We start from the raw sequence: 19,796 nt of genomic DNA, 5'->3' as shown, positions 1-19,796 counted from the left end.
GAGACCTGCGGCCCTGCTCCACTGTTCGTGAAGCTCCCCCTGGAGGTGGGGATCGGGGCTTGAACTCAGGGTCCTTTTGCACTGTCATGTGTGTGCTCTACCGGGGAAGTCACATACCCCCCTCCCCAGGCCTCTTTCGAGAACAGTCCGCGGACAGCGCTAGCAGGATGTCCAGATTGAAATGGATTTTTTTTTTTTTTGCCTCCAGGGTTATTGCTGGGGCTCAGTGTCTGCACCACGAATCCACTGCTCCTGGAGGCCATTTTTTCCCCTTTTTGTTGCCCTTGTTGTTGTAGCCTTGTTGTGGTTATTATTGTTGTTGTTCTTGATGTCGTTGTTGGATAGGACAGAGAAATGGAGAGAGGAGGGGAAGACAGAGAGGGGGAGAGAAAGACAGACACCTGCAGACCTGCTTCACCGCCTATGAAGCGACTCCCCTGCAGGTGGGGAGCCGGGGCTCGAACCGGGACCCGTACACCGGTCCTTGTGCTTTGCGCCACATGCGCTTAACCCACTGCGCTACCGCCCGACCCCTCCGAAATGGATTCTTACGGTTCTTTGGGGGTAACTCTGCGTCGTTTCTCCTCCTGAAACAAACAAACAAAAAAGGCAAGGGTCAAACAATCAGGGACAGACCTTAAAGCCTGTGGTTAAGAACACACGGTACACAGCAGTCACAGAATCCCGGCTGTGAGTGGAGGGAGGGGAAGGCGGGCAGGAGGACAGAGTCCAAATCACTGGTGGTGATAATACAGAATAAAATTTCAAGAGCTAGATACCCTCCTCATCTACTTCCTATCACACTTCCCTCAGTCACTCCAAGCTAACCTCATCAAAGCACGGACTGCAAAAGCTGAATGAGGGGCAAGAGACTGGCAGACTTGAATGATGACTCTTCAGCCATCATCAGGTCACCCCATCAGCTGGCGCCCTAGTCGGGGAGTCCTGAGATTCCCACACAGACACGATGGGCTTAACAGATCCCTCTCTGTTGTCACTGGTCATCTCTAACAGGAACAACATGATGGACCCCTTGGTGGGCTCCCATAGGACCTTGCCCTCAGTGTGGATCAACAATGGCAGAGAATGTTCCATCCTCTGAAGGGAGGTTGGACAACATACTCTACCTACTACCTGAGGATGCTGGGTCCTGAAATTGGGGCAACTTGGAACATTCCTACTCATGACCACAGAATGCGAGCTCAGACCTACAGGGATGCAGATGTCACATAGGCTCCTGTGCTGAATTTGGGCCCCAGATCAACACGATGGGGTTTATAGTCAACAATATTTATATACTTTCCCCATATTTGGGAGCTTCTCTCTTCCCTGATCCAGCTTTCTGGTTCTTTTTCCAGTCATGACATCTCCCCAGACAATAACTTGGGTCCACCTGCATATCAGATGTCAGGCGCAGGCAAAAACTAATAAAGTCATAGGCCCTTTGGAAATATCCCCTAAACTAGACCTACTAGGGGCTGGGTGGTGGCACACCTGGTTGAGCGCACGTTACAATACCCAAGGATCTGGGTTCAAGGCCCTAGTCCCCACCTGCAGGGGGAAAGCTTTGCAAGTGGTGAAGCAGTGTTGCAGGTGTGTCTCTTGTCTTTCTCTCAACCAATCACTTCACTTTGGATTTCGGGCTGTCTTTTCCAATAAATAAAGATAATTAACAAAACAAAAGACCTACTAGCTATTTCCGAAAGGAGACCCCAAATTTTCATCTGCACTATTCCAGCCTTTAGGTTCCTGATTAGTCAGCAACTTGTATGGACTTATATGTTAACTCTTTTTTTCAGCCACCAGGTTCCAGGTGCTAAGATGATGCCAACCGGACTTCCCTGGGCAGACGACCCTACCAATGTGTCCTGGAGCCCCACTTACCCAGAGCCCTGACCCACTAGGGAAAGAGAGACACAGGCTGGGAGTATGGGTGGACCTGTCAACACCCATGTTCAACAGGGAAGCAATTACAGAAGCCAGACAGACCTTCCACCTTCTGCACCCCATAATGACCGTGGGTCCATACTCCCATGGGGTTAAAGAATAGGGAAGACTACAATATGGCCGCCAGGAGTGGTGGATTCATAGTGACAACTCCGAGCCCCAGTAACAACCCTGGTGACGAGAGAGAGAAAGAAGTGACTTCAGGATGTAGCAAATACAGCCGAACCTAAGACTTCTTTTACCTTTTCATCCTCGTCTTTGCTGTCCGGCGTCTGTGGTTTCCCTCTGTCAGATTCTTTCTCTTCAGGTCTCCGTTTGGCAGCCCTGAAGGGACAGAGACACACATCAAATGTGAGCTCAGGCATTGAAAAAAAAAAAAAAAGGGTGGGATCCCCCCTGACTGGCATCAAAACTGGCCCACTAGTGACTCTCCTCCCCAGTAGGCGGAAGTCAAGATGGTCGCAATGGGCTTCTTCCGTTTCCAACGGACTTTGGTCTGTCTGAGTGGCTCCACGGGCCCATGCTGACAACAAATTCTAAAACCAGGCTGGGATGGGTGGCCCCTTAGAAATTTGGGGTACTGGGGCATTAGGTAGTTCAGGAACACACGTGTGAGGCTCTGTGGGGACACGGCGGCAGAGGAGGCTGGTACCTCAGGCAGCCTGCCCAAACTGGCACCATCTTGCCCAGAAACCTCTGTGGGGACAATGTCCCCCCGGGTGGGATTGTCACAAAGCACCGAAGCTCTGGCACCCCCCCCCAAAAAATAAAAATACTTACAGGTCTTTGGGTTGACTTCTGAGCTTCCGTTCGTCCTATGGAGGGGAAGCCAGTGTGGAGCGAACAAAGGGAAATCAACGTTAGTCTCCGAGAGAGGGGAGGAGACGAAGCCGGGCAGGTAAACAGGGTTGAGAAGAGACTTGTTTTGTCTTGTTTTTTAATTTTTTTTTTTATCTTTATTTGTTGGATAGAGACAGCCGGAAATCAAGAGGGCCAGGGAGATAGAGAGGGAGACAGACGCCTGCAGCACTGCTTCACCACTTGTGAAGTTTTCCCCATGCAGGTGGGGGCCAGGGGCTTGAACCCGGGACCTTGTGCACTATAACATGTGCACTTAACCAGGTGTGCCACCACCCGGCCCCCGTTTTTTGTTTTTAAACTGATAGTCTAATGTCAGAGAGAAATGAAAGACCAGAGCCCTGTTCAGCTCTGTTTCTGGTGGTATAGGGGATTGAACCTGAGACCTTTGAGCCTCAGTCAGGGGAGTCTTTTTTGCAGAACTGTGACGGTCTCTCCTAGGTTGTCTTTTATTGATTTCTAAAAAGACACTACGTACGGGACATTTCTTTGAAATCCAGAGCTCTGCTCAGCTCTGGCTGATGGTGGTGCTGGGAATTGAACCTGGGACCTCAGAGCCTCAGGCAAGAGAGTGTTTTTTGCAGAACTACTATGCTGTCTCCCCAAGCCGATACCTCATGCTTTTAAATTTGTTCCCTGATCAGGAGGCAGTGACTTTTTCGCCTCCAGGGTTACTGCTGGGGCTCGATGCCTGCACTATGAATCCACTGCTCCTGGAGGCTATTTTTCCCATTTTGCTGCCCTTGTTGTTGTGCTTGTTTTGTCATAGCTGTTGTTGTTGGATAGGACAGAGAGAAATGGAGAGAGGAGGGGAAGACAGGAGGAGAGAAAGACAGACACCTGCAGACCTGCTTCACCGCCCGTGAAGCGACTCCCCTGCAGGTGGGGAGCTGGAGGCTCGAACCGGGATCCTTACGCCGGCCCTTGCACTTTGCGACATGTGCGCTTAACCCACTGCACTACCACCAGCCCCAGTAAGTCAGTCTTAAAAAAAAAAAAAAAGGTGACTGGGCTGGATTTGAACCTGAGACCCTAGCCAGTATACTTTCTCCCTGGATGAGGAGAACAGAAGTCACTGGAGACACAAGCTTCTTACCCTTTCCTCTTCGCTCATGGGCTCCGATTTAATGGTTGACGCTCTGGTCTCTTGGCTGGACTCTTCCTTCACTCTCTGTCGAGGGGTTCTGTCAAAGAAGCCACACAGGCCTGTCAGCACCGGAAGACACCCTCCCCCCAAAAAAGAAACAAAAACCAAAACACACTCCATTATTTGGCAAGTGGACTATCTTTCCCATCCGCAGGTCAATCTGAAAATCAAAAAAATGCCCCCGAGTTCTTAAGACAAGTTGTTGGGGTGAGGGTCAGGGGCGTACAATGGATAAAGCACTGGACTCTCAGCCCTGAGGTCCCAAATTCAGTCCCTGGCATTACATGTGCCAGTGGGAGGCTCTGCTTCTCTCTCTCTCAATAAATCTTACTGGGAAAAATAAAAACAAAAAACAGTGTTGGGGCCAGGTGTTGGTACGCCTAGTAGAGCCCACAGACTACCATGCACAGAACTCGGGTTCGAATCCCCGCTCCCCACCTACAAACAAAGGGGAAAAGTTTCATGATCCATGAAGCTGGGCTGCAAGTGTCTTTCTCCCTCTCAATTTCTCTGCCCTATTCAATAAAAAAGAAGAAGAAGGAGAAGGAGAAGGAGAAGGAGAAGGAGAAGGAGAAGGAGAAGGAGAAGGAGAAGAAGGGAGAAGAAGGAGAAGAAAAGCAGGGCCAGGCAGTGGCGCATCTGATTAAGGGCACACATTATTGTGCAAGGACCCGGGTTCAAGCCCCTGGTCCCCAGCTGCAGGAGGAAAGCTGCATGAGTAGTGAAGCAGGGCTGCAGGTGGCTCTCTGTCTTTCCCCTCTGCCCTCTCTCAATTTCTCTGTCTGTATCCATAATATATTAAAATAAAATTTTTAAAAAGGCCACTAGGAGCATTGGGCTCATAGTTCCTAGTGAGCCCCAGAGATAACCCTGGTGTCAAGAGAATTAAGTCAAGTAAGAATAAAAACTTCCCACCCTATCTCCCCCTAGGGAAAGACAGGAACAGGCTCCAGGTATGAATTCAACTGCCAACGCCCATGTCCAGCAGAGAAGCAATTACAGAAGCCAGACCTCCCATCTTCTGCACCCCATGAAGAATTTGGGTCCATACTCCCAGAGGGATAAAGACTAGGAAAGGGGAGGGGAGGGGAGGGGGAGATGGGGCTCCGGTAGTGGGAACTGTGTGGAATTGCATCCGTTATCTCACAATCTTGTTCATTATCACTAAATAAAGTGGCTCGCTCTTTGTAGATTCAAGGCCCGGCCCAGCAGATGGGAGCCCTACATCACTGGAGGAGGCATCCATGGCGTGGTGTCTCTAACCATCTCTGTCTAGAAAAATCGGCTCAGAGTGGTGCTGTGACATAAGTAGGAAGGCCCAGGGATTTTTCAAAATCCTGCTTTTGGTGTCTGGCTCTACTGGGAGGGGGAGAATGGATCCAGACTGGTGGGCCACACAGGGCTGACTTCAGTCAAGCTGCTCAAGGCGCCAGGCACCACCCAGAGAGGGGAGAGAAAGATGGACACCTGCAGACCTGCTTTACCACCCGTGAAGTGAGCCCCCCTGCAGGTGGGGAGCTGCAAGTGGGAGGGACAGGCAACTGAGTTCCACTTACGCCTCTCTGCTTCGACTTCTGCGTCGCTTCTCTTCCTGGGTAGAAAGTGAAAAAAGAAAAAATATATATTAAAAGAGTGAAGTCCCCCACACCTATGGACATCTAATCTTTGACAAAGGGGCCCAGACTATTAAATGGGGAAAGCAGAGTCTCTTCAACAAATGGTGTTGGAAACAATGGGTTGAAACATGCAGAAGAATGAAACTGAACCACTGTATTTCACCAAATACAAAAGTAAATTCCAAGTGGATCAAGGACTTGGATGTTAGACCACAGACTATCAGAGACTTAGAAGAAAATATTGGCAGAACTCTTTTCTGCATACATTTTAAAGACATCTTCAATGAAACGAATCCAATTACAAAGAAGACTAAGGCAAGTATAAACCTATGGGACTACATCAAATTAAAAAGCTTCTGCACAGCAAAAGAAACCACTACCCAAACCAAGAGACCCCTCACAGAATGGGAGAAGATCTTTACATGCCATACATCAGATAAGAGTTTAATAACCAACATATATAAAGAGCTTGCCAAACTCAACAACAAGACAACAAATAACCCCATCCAAAAGTGGGGGGAGGACATGGACAGAATATTCACCAGAGAAGAGATCCAAAAGGCCGAGAAACACATGAAAAAATGCTCCAAGTCTCTGATTGTCAGAGAAATGCAAATCAAGACAACGAGATACCACTTCACTCCTATGAGAATGTCATACATCAGAAAAGGTAACAGCAGCAAATGCTGGAGAGGGTGTCGGGTCAAAGGAACCCTCCTGCACTGCTGGTGGGAATGTCAATTGGTCCAACCTCTGTGGAGAACAGTCTGGAGAACTCTCAGAAGGCTAGAAATGGACCTACCCTCTGACCCTGCAATTCCTCTCCTGGGGATAGATCCTAAGGAACCCAACATATACATCTAAAAAGATCTGTGTACACATATGTTCTTGGCAGCACAATTTGTAATAGCCAAAACCTGGAAGCAACCCAGGTGTCCAGCAACAGATGAGTGGCTGAGCAAGTTGTGGTATATATACACAATGAAATACTACTCAGCTGTAAAAAAAAAAAAAATGGTGACTTCACCGTTTTCAGCCGATCTTGGATGGACCTTGAAAAAATCATGTTGAGTGAAATAAGTCAGAAACAGAAGGATGAATATGGGATGATCTCACTCTCGGGCAGAAGTTGAAAAACAAGATCAGAAAAGAAAACACAAGTAGAACCTGAACTGGAATTGGCATATCGCACCAAAGTAAAAGACTCTGGGGTGGGTGGGTGGGGAGAATACAGGTCCAAGAAGGATTCAGAGCGGTAGGTAGCATAATGGGTTGCAAAGAGACTGATCTGAAGCTCCAAAGTCCCAGATTCAACCCCCTCCCCCCACACATACACCACTGGAAGCCAAATCTGAGCAGTGCTCTGGTAAGAAAGTTAAAAAGAAAAAGCTGATAAAGATTTAATTTTTTTTCTATTTATTTTATTTCCTTTTGTTGCCTTTTAAAAAAATCTTTTAAAAAATATTTATTCCCTTTTGTCGCCCTTGTTTTATTGTTGTAGTTACTGATATTGGATAGGAGAGACAGAAATAGGAGGGGAAGACAGAGAGGGGAAGAGAAAGACAGACACCTGCAGACCTGCTTCACCACCTGTGAAGCGACTCCCCTGCAGGTGGGGAGCCGGGGGCTCAAACCGGGATCCTTATGCCGGTCCTTGTGCTTTGCAACACCTGTGCTTAACCCACTGTGCTACCGCCTGACTCCTGATAGATTTTTTTTTTTTTTTTTTTTTTGGGTGTTAACTTGGTGAAAGGGTAGATCTGTCTCTGTCTCTTTCTCTCGGTCTTTTTTTTTTTTTTAACCAACACACTGTTTAGCTCTGGTTTATGGTGGTACAGAAGACTGAACCTGGGACTTTGGAGCCTCAGGCATGAGAGTCTATCAAACCCCCCCCCCCATCTGTCTCTGTCTCATTTCTTTCCAGAGCACTGCTCAGCACTGGCTTCTGGTAGTGGAGGGGATTAAACCCGGGACTTTGGAGCTTCTTAGGAACTTTTCTGGAGAATCTTTGCATCACCATTATGATCTATGCCAACCTCAGAAGAATTTTCTAAAGACCTCTCCTGGGCTAAGAGCACTGGGCTCTCTGTGCCAACTCTGGGTTCAGGCTCCAGTGTGTGTGTGCGTGTGTGTATATGTCTATGTTTATGATCTCAGAGCAACGGGCAGAGAGGTGGGAGGAAAAAGGGGGCACAGTGAGTAGAGCCTTGGACTCTCAGGCAGGAGGCCCCGAGTTTGATCCCTGGCATCGCATGTGCTACAGTGATGTTCTGCTGCTCTCTCTTTCACCCCCTCCCTCATTCTCATTAACAAATGGTGACCAGGTGGTGGCGTACCCAGTAGAGCACACGTCACCGTGCGCAAGGACCCGAGTTCAATCCCCTGGGCCCCACCTGCAGGAAGGAAGCTTCCTGAGTGGAGAAGCAGGGCTGCATCTCTCTTTCTCTACTCTATCTCCCCTGCCCACAATTTCTGTCCCATCAGATGAAGTCAAGAGAAAAAGAAAAACTAAAAGGGGGGGGAGGCCGTCAGGAGCAATGATTTCATCAAGCAGGCCCCCAAATCCCAAAGATCACCCTGGTGAAAATAAAAATGACAACATCAAAGTTTGAAAAATTTGTTTAAAAAAAGTGAGTTCCATGGATGGAAAACAGTACAATGGTGTCTCTCTAAAAATATGTGTTTGGGGGCCGGGAGCTAGTGCACCGGGTTAAGCGCATGTGGCGCAAAGCCCAAGGACCGGCGGAAGGATCCTGGTTCGAGCCCCCGGCTCCCCACCTGCAGGGGAGTCGCTTCCCAGGCGGTGAAGCAGGTCTGCAGGTGTCTGTCTTTCTCTCCCCCTCTCTGTCTTCCCCTCCTCTCTCCATTTCTTTCTGTCCTATCCAATAACGACAATAAACAAGGGCAACTAAAGAAAAAATAGCCTTTAGGAGCAGTGGATTCGTAGTGCAAGCACCAAGCCTCAGTGATAACCCTAGAGGCAAAATAAAGTTTTGAGATTGGGGGGGGGGGGGGGGAGGCGCGCTAGCCTGTGACGCACCTGGTTAAGTGCACATAGGCCTAAGGGCACCACCAGGCCCCCTCATCTGATTTTTTTTTTTTTTTTTTTTTTTTTTAGTTCCCAACAGCCCTGCTTCAGTTCTGGTTGATGGTGGTGCTAGGGAATTGAACCAGACACCTGAGAGGTTCCGATGTGAGAATTTTCTTTGGTCAACCATTCTGCTGTCTCCTCCAGCCCTTTTTTCTTTCAATGAGAAAGATGCAGAGAGGAAAACACTTACAGAGAGACAGAGATAGAGACACAGACAGACTAGAACCCAGCTCAGCTTTGGCTTCTGCTACTGCTGGGGACTGAACTCCCAACCAAGCCCCAGTGAGGCAACACAAGAAATAAGATGAAATGAACTGTGTTAAGACCTGTCAGTCCACATGGCATTATGAGAAAGCTGTGGTGGTTTTGTGAATAAAACTCAAGAAAAGTCAGACAGCCCAGGAAGGGGTGCCAGTGGATAAAGCATTGGGAGTCTCAGCTTCTCTGTCTCTGTCTCTCTCTCTCATTCATCAAGACAAATGGACCCAGGTTCGAGCCCCCAGTCCCCACCTGCAGGGGGAAGCTTCACGAGTGGTGAAGCTGTGGTGCAGGTCTTGTCTCTGTCTCTTTCTACCCTCAACTACTCTCGATTTCTGTCTCTATCCAATAAATAAAGTTTTTTTTTAAAAAAATGCATTCATAAAAATTAAAATATTGATAAATTAAACTCAGCTCAGGATTATCATATAAGGAGAACCACAGGATCCTCTCCCCTAACCCAAGAGTCCTGCTCAGCTCTGGCTTCTGCTGGTGCTGGGGATTGAACCTGGGACCTCAGAGCCTCAGGCAGGAGAATCTGAACCATGCTGCTGTCTAGCCAGCCCAAAGTTTACCTTTATTATTATTATTATTATTTATTTACCCCCCCCCAGCCCCGTTCAGCTCTGGCTTCTGGTGGTGCTGGAGAATGAACCTGGGACCGCAGAGCCTCAGGCAGTAAGAATCTTTTTTGCAGAACCGTTATACACTCTCCCCCCCCCCCCAGCCCTGTCTTCTCTGAAGAGCTGAGACATCCTCAGGGTAACTGGAGGGGGCGGGTGGGCCAGAGCAGCCTGTGCACCCCACTCTGGACCCTCTTTCTAGAACCTTCCAAGAGCCAGAGGCACGGGAATGGGCCTTACTCTCTCCCCGTCGCTGCGTTCCTCTGCCTGACGAGTCCTCGATGATGATACTGCCTCCGACTGCTGTGGTGACTGCTGCTGGGACGTCCCAGGGACTCTGGGGAGCAAAGCCACACGCCACTGTGACCACCCTGTTGCTCTCGCAAGATCCTGAAGCCCACCACCCAGGGCTCACTCTTTGCAGTGAGGAACCTAGATACAAGAGGTTACCAGCAACAGGACCCTCCCCCCACACACACACAAAAAAAAATGGCATCAGTGACATTATTCTGTTAATGTCTAGAAGAGGTGGCCCAGTGGGCAAAGCTCATGGTTTATAGAAAGGCACTGGGTTCAAGCCCTGGCACTGGCCTTTTACTGAGTGGTGTCTTGCATTGTCACATTTGCAAGGAAATAAAATGAGATGGGAGTCCAGCGGTAGCGTAGTGGGTTAAGCGCAGGTGGCGCCAAGTGCAGAGACCGGCGTAAGGATCCCGGTTCGAGTCCCCGGCTCCCCACCTGCAGGGGAGTTGCTTCACAGGCGGTGAAGCAGGTCTACAGGGGTCTGTCTCTCCCCGTCTCCCCCTCCTCTCTCCATTTCTCTGTCCTCTCCAACAGCGACATCAATAAGAACAACAATTAAAAAAAAAAGGCCAAAAAAAAAATGAAAAGGGGGCCGGGTGGTGGGGCAGCTGAGTTCTTATAAAGACCCAAGGACCCAGGTTCAAGCCCCGGGTCCCCACCTGCAAGGAGGAAAGCTTCACAAGCAGTGAAGCAGGGCTGCAGGTGTCTCTGTCTCTCTCACCCTATCTCCCCCTTTCTGTCTCTGTCCAAATTAGATCAGATCAAAGGTATTTCCCAATAAGGAAATCATGCCTTATGAGAACAACAAAACAACAAATTAGCCTTACGGTTCTGTGGTGATCACTCGGCGTCTCTTTTCCTCCTGTGTGGAGAGGAGAGAGAAAGAGAGAACTGATGTCAACGGGAGGCCACACATGACAGGAGGCGTAGACGGAAGGGCAGAGTAGGGTGTGGGTTGAGAGAGATTTAGAGCAACTGGGGGATCAGAAGCGAGGCGCCAGCATCCCAACAGCGTAGGGTAGGCCCGGGGGGGGGGGGGGGGGGGTTCTGTTTCAACCTCAGACTGTCCTGGGCCAACAGGAGAGAGAGGCAGCAAGTCTCCGCCATTAGAACGCCGCACCTGTTCTCAGGGAACAAACCTTTGTCCACTAACTCCCAGCGCCAGCCAGCCTGAGACATTTCTCTCATCTCTCTGCATTTTTTTTCTCCACTCAAACATGGAAGATAGCTGCCTGCTTTTCTTTTTTCTTTTTTTCCCTCCAGGCTTATCGCTGGGGCTTGGTGCCTGCACTACAAGTCCACTGCTCCCGGAGGCTATTTTTCCCCCCTTTTGTTGCCCTTGTTTATCGTCGTTATTGGATAGGACAGAGAGAAATCGAGATGGGGAAGACAGAGAGGAGAGAAAAGACAGACACCTGCAGACCTGCTTCACTGCTTGTGAAGCGACTGCTCTGCAAGTGGGGAGTCGGGGGCTCGAACCGGGATCCTTCCACTGGTCCTTGTGCTTTGCGCCACCTGCGCTTAATGCGCTGTGCTACCGCCCGACCGCCCTGAATTTCTAACTTAATATTTGTTTCCTTATATTTTAGGGAGACATGAGAAACAGAGGGAGGGAGGGAGGGAGAGACCTGCAGCACCGTTTCACCACTCATGAAGCTTCGTTCCTGTAGGTGGGGACAGGAGGCTTGAAGCAGGAGGAGGAGAGGAGGAGAGAGAGGAGGGAGAGGAGGAGGGAGAGGAGGAGGAGTTCCATCCCTGGTATCACATGTGCCAGAGGGAGGTTCTGCTTCTCTCTCTGCTTCTACAAGATACTGATAAGGTGCCTGCCATCACAAACGCCTGAGTGGTGGCACGGCTGTGGGTTCGATGATCCTGAATTTTTTTGTCAGCTACACACACACAGAGAGAGACAGAGAGAGAGAGAGCGCACAAGGGTGGGAGGAGGTAGAAAGAAAAATCTAGAAGCAGGGAGACTGTCTCGGCAGCTTCTCTGCCAAGGCCCCGCGTCTGATGGCATCTGACGGTGGCATCTGGCGCCCGCCTGCCTGTGGCATCAAGTCGCATTTCTCTGCAGAACGGACCTCAGCAAGGCAGGCAGAGCTGGGCATCTTGGGAGTCGCAGGCCTAACCTGGTCTGTTTCTTCCTCCTCCACTGAGTCTTCGGAGGAGGACCTGTCCGAGTCTTCCTTGGGCTTCCGCTTGGCAGGGCTGTCGCAGACAGGAGGGGAGAGCGTTAGTGAGGTCCATCTGAGACCCCTGGCCCCCACCTTTGGGTGGGGGGTAGGGGGGTTGGCAGGGGTGCTGATAACACCCCCGGGTCCCCCGTATGGGGGAAGCTTCACTAGCACAGGAGCAGGGCTGCAGGGATCTCTGTAGCTCTCCCTTCCCTCTCAATTTTTGATCTCTATTCAAAAGTAAGTCCAAACATTCTAAATAATGGGATGGGTGGTGGCCACACCTGGTTGAGTGCACCCGTTCCAACGCCTACGGACTCAGGTTCAAGCCCTTGGTCCCCACCTGCAGGGGGAAAGCTTCAGGAGTGGTGAAGTAGGGCTGTAGTGTAGGGGTCTCTCTGTCTCTTTCCCTCTCTCCCCGCTTCCTCAATTTCGCTTCTCTATCCAATAGTAGATGAATTCAAGGTATTTTTAGAAAGCTGAGGTTTCTGCAGTAAAAACAGTGCCTGGGAAGACAGCAAAATGGTTATGCAAACACCGTTCCCTGCCTGAGGCTCTTGAGGTCCCATGTTCAATCCCCAGCACCACCAGAAGCCAGAGCCAAGCAGGGTTCTGATCTGTCTTTCTAGAAAGCTCTCTCATATTCAACTAAAACAAATAAAATTCATTTACTTACTTAGTTTTCTTTTGTTTATTTACTTATTTTTCGTTTTTCATTTCTTTATTGGGGGAATTAACATCTTACAGGTATTTATTTCTGCCTCCAGGGTTATATCTGGGGCTCTGTGCAGGCACTATGAATCCACTGCCCTGGGCGGCTATGTTTTCCCTTTTATTGGACAGGACAGAGAAATTGAGAGAGGCGGGGGAGAGAGAGACACACCTGCAGACCAGCTTCACCACTTGTGACGTGCTCCCCTCCCCCGCCGCTGCAGGTGGGGAGCAGAGGCTCGAACCCAGAGCCTTGTGCTCAGTATTATGTGCGCTTAACTGGTGCACCACCGCCCCCCCCCCCATAAACATTTTAACAGCTGAAGAGACGTAAGCTCCCTCCCACCCAGAGAAGGACGATGTTGAAGTGTGGTCTACTGACCCCCTTGTGAAGTGAGCTGTGATCATAGTCTGCCTGGTGGTCTGTCGGGTTACGCGGGGGCTCGGCGAGGCTTCGGCTGTTTGCAGGAGGAAAGAAAGAAGGTGAAATGGGCATAACCAGTGAAGACAGACAGACAGACACACACACACCCAGCTACTGAGGATAAGCACTCGTTTCTCTTTTTTTTAAATATTTATTTATTCCCTTTTGTTGCCCTTGTTCTATTGTTGTAGTTGTTACTGACGTCGTTGTTGTTGGACAGGACAGAGAGAAATGGAGAGAGGAGGGGAAGACAGAGAGAGGGGGAGAGAAAGATAGACACCTGCAGACCTGCTTCACCGCCTGTGAAGCGACTCCCCTGCAGGTGGGGAGCTGGGGGCTCGAACCGGGATCCTTAGGCCGATCCTTGCGCTTTGCGCCACGTGCGTGAACCTGCTGCGCCACCGCCTGACTCCCTCGCACCCAGGCCCCAGCTCAATCATGTCAGTCCTCGGCACCATTATACATGGGCTCTTACACCAGGAGTCAAACCCAAGGGCCGGACCTGGGTTTGAGTCCCGTCCCCTGGCTGGCGAAATAGCTCCCTTGGATAGCACGCTGCCTTGCCATAGGCTCGACCCAGGTTTGAGTCCACCCCCTTCACCTTTTTTATTCCCCCTACCATAACACTGCTTAGTTCTGGCTTATGGTGGCGCGGGGGATTGAACCTGGGACTTCGGACCCTCAGGCATTATGCTGCCTACCTGCCCTGGCCTCTCTGCCTCGGTTTAAGAAAAGTAAGGGGACTGGGTGGGGGCACACCTGGCTGAGTGCACATGTGATCAACATGCAAGGACCCAGGTTCAAGACCCCGGTCCCCATCTGCAGGTGGGGAACCTTGCACGCTGTGATCAGGGGCGGCTCCAGTGGTCTCCCGTTCTCCCAGCTTCCCCCCATCCCCTTCCCCTGCTCAGTGTCTCTGGTCTGTCTACTAAAAATAAAAGCGAGAAAAGAAACTTTAAAAAAAATCATGAAAGATGTTAAGTCTGGGGCCGGGTGGTGGCGCACCTGGGTGAGTGTACACGTCATAAATGCGCCAAGGACCCAGGTTCAAGTCTCCCCCCTCCCCCGCCCCCCGCCCAGGGAAAACTTCACGAGTGGTGAAGCAGGGCTACAGGAGTCTGTCTCTCCCTCTCTATTCTCCCCCTCCATCTCAATTTCTGTCCTGGCCAACGAAACGGGGGGGGGGGGTAGGGCCCATACAAGGAGCAGTGGATTTGTAGCGGGGTCACAGAGGCCCAGGGGAAAAAAAAACAAACAGTGCTGGACTCAAGCCTGAGGTCCTGGGTTCCATCCACGGCATTGCCTTTACCAGAGGGAAGCAAGCTCTGCTGCTCTCCCCTCTCCCTCTCCCCCTCTCCCCTCCTTGTTCATGAATCTTAAAGGAGATGGTGCAGAAGCCTGAGGTCAGCCCCAAGAGATGGGGGGGGGGCAGTCCTAGGCACTGCGTGTGCTGGAGCTGAGGGAGGAGGGGGGGAGAGGCGGAGGGGGGGAGAGGCGGAGGGGGGGAGAGGCGGAGGGGGGGAGAGGCGGAGGGGGGGAGAGGCGGAGGGGGGAGGCTTTAGAGAGGAAGAGGAGGAGGAGGAAGAGGGGAAGCTCGGCTATCAGCGTCCCCTGAGACCCCTGAGACCCCCCCCCCCCCGGAGTTGAAGGCAGGCGCCCTTACCCCTGGCCTCGCCATTCGACCTGCTTCTTCCCCTCCGCGGGGCCACCAGCTTGGGCGAGGACTGGGGGGTCCTGGCGGGTTCTGCCATCCTGCTTCTGCCTCTGCCTCTGCCGGGGGGCTCGGGCCGGCCGTTGGCCTGGGGGCCGCGGGCTCCTCCGTTCTCCGCCGACAGATCTTTATTTAAAAGGGATTTGACTTTAGCCAGGTAGGCTTCCTACAGCAGGGGAGGATAAGGGGGAGGAGTGGTGAATTCCTCATTCCGCTGGCTGGCAGGTCTCGCGGGCAGGGGGCAGGCAGGGGGCAGCGGGGAAGGGAAGAGGGAGGGAGGGATGGACGGACAGACAAGGACGGGGTGGGGTAGGGGGAGGGCGGTGGGGGAAAGGGGAGAGGGGAGAGGGGCCCACCTCGGACAGCTCCTCGGTCTGTAACTTGCTTTCCAGGTCACCCAGCTGAGCCTGGAGCTCGGCGTGCAGGAATTCCCGCAGAAGGTTCAGTTTCTCCTTCACGCACTCCTAAAGGGGGTGGGGGTGGGGGTAGGGACACAGATGGGGTGGGGGCTGAGAGGGTCCCCTAAGGTCCCCAAGCTGATCAACTGGTGTGCTCAGGGGGGGCTGGGCTGGCTCAGCCAAAAAAAAAAAAAATTTTTTTTTAAAGATTTTATTTATTTATTAATGAGAAACATAGGAGGAGAAAGAGCCAGACATCACTCTGGTACATGTGCTGCTGGGGATTGAACTCAGGACCTCATGCTTGAGAGTCCGATACTTTATCCACTGCGCCACCTCCCGGACCACAAAAAAAAAAAAAATTTTTAATTAAAAAATCCACGCACCGGGTTAAACACACACACACACACACACACACACACACACACACACACACTATAGTCCACAAGGACCCGGGTTCAAGGCCCTGGTCCCCACCTGTGGTGGTGGGAGGTGGGGAAGCGGAGCAGGGCTGCAGGGGTCTGTCTTCCCCGCCCCTCTTGACTTCTCTTGATGCGATCCAATATAAGAAGGAAAAAAAATTGGGGCAGTGGTGGTATATACCAAGTTAAGCTCGCTCAGTACCAAGCACAAGCACCCACGCAAGGATCAGAGTTCGAGGCCCCCTGCTCCCCACCTGCGGGGGGGGGGGGGTTTGCTTCTCAAGTGGTGAAGCAGGTCTGCAGCGATCTCTCGCTTTATCTCCCTCGCTCTCTCCACTACTGTTTCCTGTCCAGTAAAAACTAAAATAGGAGAAGAAAAAAAAAAAAAAGAAAAAGAAAGAAAACGCATCAAATAAAACAGAGAAAGCAAACAGCAGCCCGGGAAGGGGGAACAATGCATAAAGTGTTGGGCTCTCGAGCCTGAGGTCCCGAGTTCCATCCCTGGCATTCCAAGTGCCAGAGGGAGGCTTTCTGCACACAAGAATAATAAAACCAAACCAAACCAAGAATGCCAGCCAGCCAGTTTTTATGAGCTCAAGTTCCGTGTCACCGAGTCCCAGGGAGTTGGCAAAAGACGAAACTACAAAATGCAGAAGGGCATTACCTTCTCCGTCAGGTTATCTCTTTCCAAATCTTTGAGCCTGGGCCAGATGGAGGAGGGGGGGGGAGATAAAAAGAAAAAGAGAGAGGCTCGTTAGACCTAATTTCTGCTTTCATCAAAGAAGGCCAAGCTTTGTGACGGAATCAGATGGGGGGGTGACCTAAGGGGCATGTCTGATTGTCACAGGGACTCTGGGGGATGGGGTGGGGAGGGACAGGCGACAGAGTTGGGGTCCCCGTGTCCAGAGAATGTACTGCCATCGAAGGGGGGGACACTGGGGAGGGAAGAGCATGGAGGGGGCCCCCCTCACCCCCATCTGGGTAAGTGGAGGCGGAACCTGAGGCTGGCTGTGGAACAGGGGGTCCCCCCCACCCCGTCACTCCCAAGAGGGTCGCTTCCCCTGTGTGGGGGGCACCCATGTGGAACCAGGGCGCTCGAACCCACATCCTCAGGGAGTGATGAGGTAGGTGGCTTTATGTCAATTTTCTTTTAATTCTCTCTTTATGTCTCTATTATGGGGGGGGAAGAGGCCAGTCCCAAAGCTTTCGCCAGTGTGGTGGGGGCTGGGCTCGAACCCGGGTCACACCCATGGCATAGGAGGACTTGTCTCTTCTCTAAGGGGGGGGGGGAATAGCCACCAGGAGTGGCGACACCCCGCAGACACTGTGTCCCAGCACTAACCCTGTGGGGAAAGGAAAAAAAACAGCAGCAGCAGCAGCTGATGTAACACTGCCTGCGGCTCTGAGGTCCCAGGTTCAATCCCGGGCACCAGGAAGAAGCCAGAGCTGAGCAGTAGCCCACAGGAGTTGGAGGAGGAGACTGGGAAGAGCCTGCACAAGGTGGGCCAGGGCTGTCACCCGCAGGCTCTGGAATGGAGCATGTGGGGAGGGGAGGGGAGGGGAGGGGTGGGCCTCCCTGGCAGGGAGAGCCATGGACACCCCCATAGAGCTCTGGGAGGCGGCGGCGGCGGCGGCATGTGGGGTGGGACGGCTCTGAGCCCCAACAGGGAAGCCGAGCTGGCTGCCTTTCCACATGGAGGGATGGGGCTGCAAGCCAAGGGATGCTGTTCACCTCCAAAGCCTCCCGTGAAGGCCAGCAGAGGGGCCTGAGGTCTGGGGGGGGGGGGGGGGGGGCAGGGGAGCAGCAGTGGGGAGAGCACAGGATTTGTGTGCCTGGGGGCCCCCAGCCTGACCCCCAGCACCACATGGACTTCCAGTCCTGACGCGTCCTTGTGCGAGATCAAACCAAATCTTTAATCCTTAGAGACAGAAACTGCAAAGAACTGAGCTGTGCAGACAAGGCGTAAGCGTAAGAAACGGGAAGGACAGAACAGCTCACTTAGAAGGCGGCTGGATGGGAGGGCGGACACCATACTCTGCATGAGGACCTGGGTTCAAGCCCCCGGCGCCCCACCTGCGCTGGGGAAGCTTCGTGAGCAGTAGAGCCGGGCTGCAGAGAGAACCACCCAGCATTTCGGGCCTGCAGAGCCATCAGCTAAACCCAAGTCCAGGGCGGCTTGCCCAGCAACGTGGCCGCTTCGCCACACGGGCTCTCCCGGTTTGCAGAACCCTGGTGCCTCCTGTTAAGTGCCACAGCACCGGGGGAAGCTCGGAGCCCTTGCTCTACCTGGCTCCCTCTATCTGAATGCAGACGGCCGGCCCGGGAGAAGTCACTGACTAGAGACAAGAGGTCAGTATCCTGTGCCATAAAACCGGTGACAAAAGCCAAGTGTTGGGGTTCCCCACTTGACACGACAACTGGCATGGGAGCCAAGGAGGCCAGGCAGGGGTGGCACATCCAGAACATTCCGTGGGGAGCCGGCCACCTCCTCCCCCGGTGTGCACCGTGAGGCAAACCCAGCCTCAGACCAATCGTCTTACCAACCACCCCGGGCAGTGCCAGCGAAAAGCGTCACAGGACTGGGCCACGTGGCTGGCAGGGGGCAGGCGGGCCCGGGGAAAGGGAACAGTGGTTCAGCGAGAGACTTCTCATGGGGGCAGGCGGTGGCGTGACAGTGCGCGAGGGCCCGGGTTCAAGCCCCTGGTCCCCACCTGTAGGGGGAAGCTTCTCGACTGGTGAAGCAGGGCTGCAGGTGTCTCTCTGTCTCTCTCCCTCTCCCCTCTCAATTTCTGTCTCTATCCAATAAAAATAAGAAAGCAGAGAGTCGGGCAGTGGCTCAGCGAGTTACTTCCCCTCCTCTCTCCATTTCTCTGTCCTATCCAACAACAACAACAATAAAACAACAAAGGCTACAAAAGGGAATAAATTAATTTAAAAATGAATCAAGAGTTTAAAATAATAATAATAATAATAATAATAATGATGATGATCCTGGGTGGAGGGTAGACAGCATAATGGTTCTGCAAAAAGACTCTCATGCCTGAGGCTCCAAAGTCCCAGGTTCAATCCCCCTGCACCACCATAAACCAGAGCTGAGCAGTGCTCTGGTAATAAGTAGTAATAATAATAATAATAATGATAATAATAATGATCCTGAGTGGAGATCAAGAAGGCAGCAGGTCCCAGGAGGTGGTGCAATGGTTAGAGCCCCAGACTCCACAGCAAGCCTGAAAAGTCCCGGGTTCGAGTGCCTCCCTCTCTCTCTCTCTGACTCTCCCTCTCTCTGTGTCTCTCTGACTGACTCTCTGACTCTCTCTCTGTCTCTCACACTCTCTCTCTCTCTCTCTGTCTCTCACACTCTCTCTCTGTCTCTCACACTCTCTCTCTGTCTCTCACACTCTCTCTCTCTCTCTGTCTCTCACACTCTCTCTCTGTCTCTCACACTCTCTCTCTGTCTCTCACACTCTCTCTCTCTCTCTGTCTCTCACACTCTCTCTCTCTCTCTGTCTCTCACACTCTCTCTCTCTGTCTCTCACACTCTCTCTCTCTGTCTCTCACACTCTCTCTCTCTCTGTCTCTCACACTCTCTCTCTCTCACACTCTCTCTCTCTCTGTCTCTCACACTCTCTCTCTCTCTCTGTCTCTCACACTCTCTCTCTCACTCTGTCTCTCACACTCTCTCTCTCACTCTGTCTCTCACACTCTCTCTCTCTCTGTCTCTCACACTCTCTCTCTCTCTCTGTCTCTCACACTCTCTCTCTCACTCTGTCTCTCACACTCTCTCTCTCACTCTGTCTCTCACACTCTCTCTCTCACTCTGTCTCTCACACTCTCTCTCTCACTCTGTCTCTCACACTCTCTCTCTCTCTCTGTCTCTCACACTCTCTCTCTCTCTGTCTCTCACACTCTCTCTCTCTCTGTCTCTCACACTCTCTCTCTCACTCTGTCTCTCACACTCTCTCTCTCACTCTGTCTCTCACACTCTCTCTCTCTCTGTCTCTCACACTCTCTCTCTCTCTCTGTCTCTCACACTCTCTCTCTCACTCTGTCTCTCACACTCTCTCTCTCTCTGTCTCTCACACTCTCTCTCTCTCTGTCTCTCACACTCTCTC

At 51.9% G+C, this 19,796-nt stretch overlaps 1 protein-coding gene across 1 annotated transcript; it reads right to left on the bottom strand.

Moving 5' to 3' along the window:
- Nucleotides 1-515: 515 nt before the first annotated feature.
- LOC132536552 (DNA (cytosine-5)-methyltransferase 1-like) lies at nt 516-16,437 on the bottom strand (the record flags this gene model as incomplete). The annotated part of the gene is made up of 12 exons (XM_060184560.1): nt 516-587; nt 2,190-2,271; nt 2,728-2,762; nt 3,902-3,989; nt 5,509-5,543; nt 9,781-9,877; nt 10,671-10,705; nt 11,973-12,051; nt 13,111-13,186; nt 14,816-15,029; nt 15,220-15,327; nt 16,348-16,437. Coding segments are annotated over 12 exons (978 nt in total), but the record flags the coding sequence as incomplete, so codon positions are not given.
- Between the last annotated feature and the right edge of the window lie 3,359 nt (nt 16,438-19,796).

Source organism: Erinaceus europaeus, unplaced genomic scaffold, assembly GCF_950295315.1.
Source record: "Erinaceus europaeus unplaced genomic scaffold, mEriEur2.1 scaffold_1240, whole genome shotgun sequence".
Classification (NCBI taxonomy): domain Eukaryota; kingdom Metazoa; phylum Chordata; class Mammalia; order Eulipotyphla; family Erinaceidae; genus Erinaceus; species Erinaceus europaeus.
Note: the sequence above shows the minus strand (reverse complement) of the source record. Positions and strands in the feature narration are given on the sequence as shown.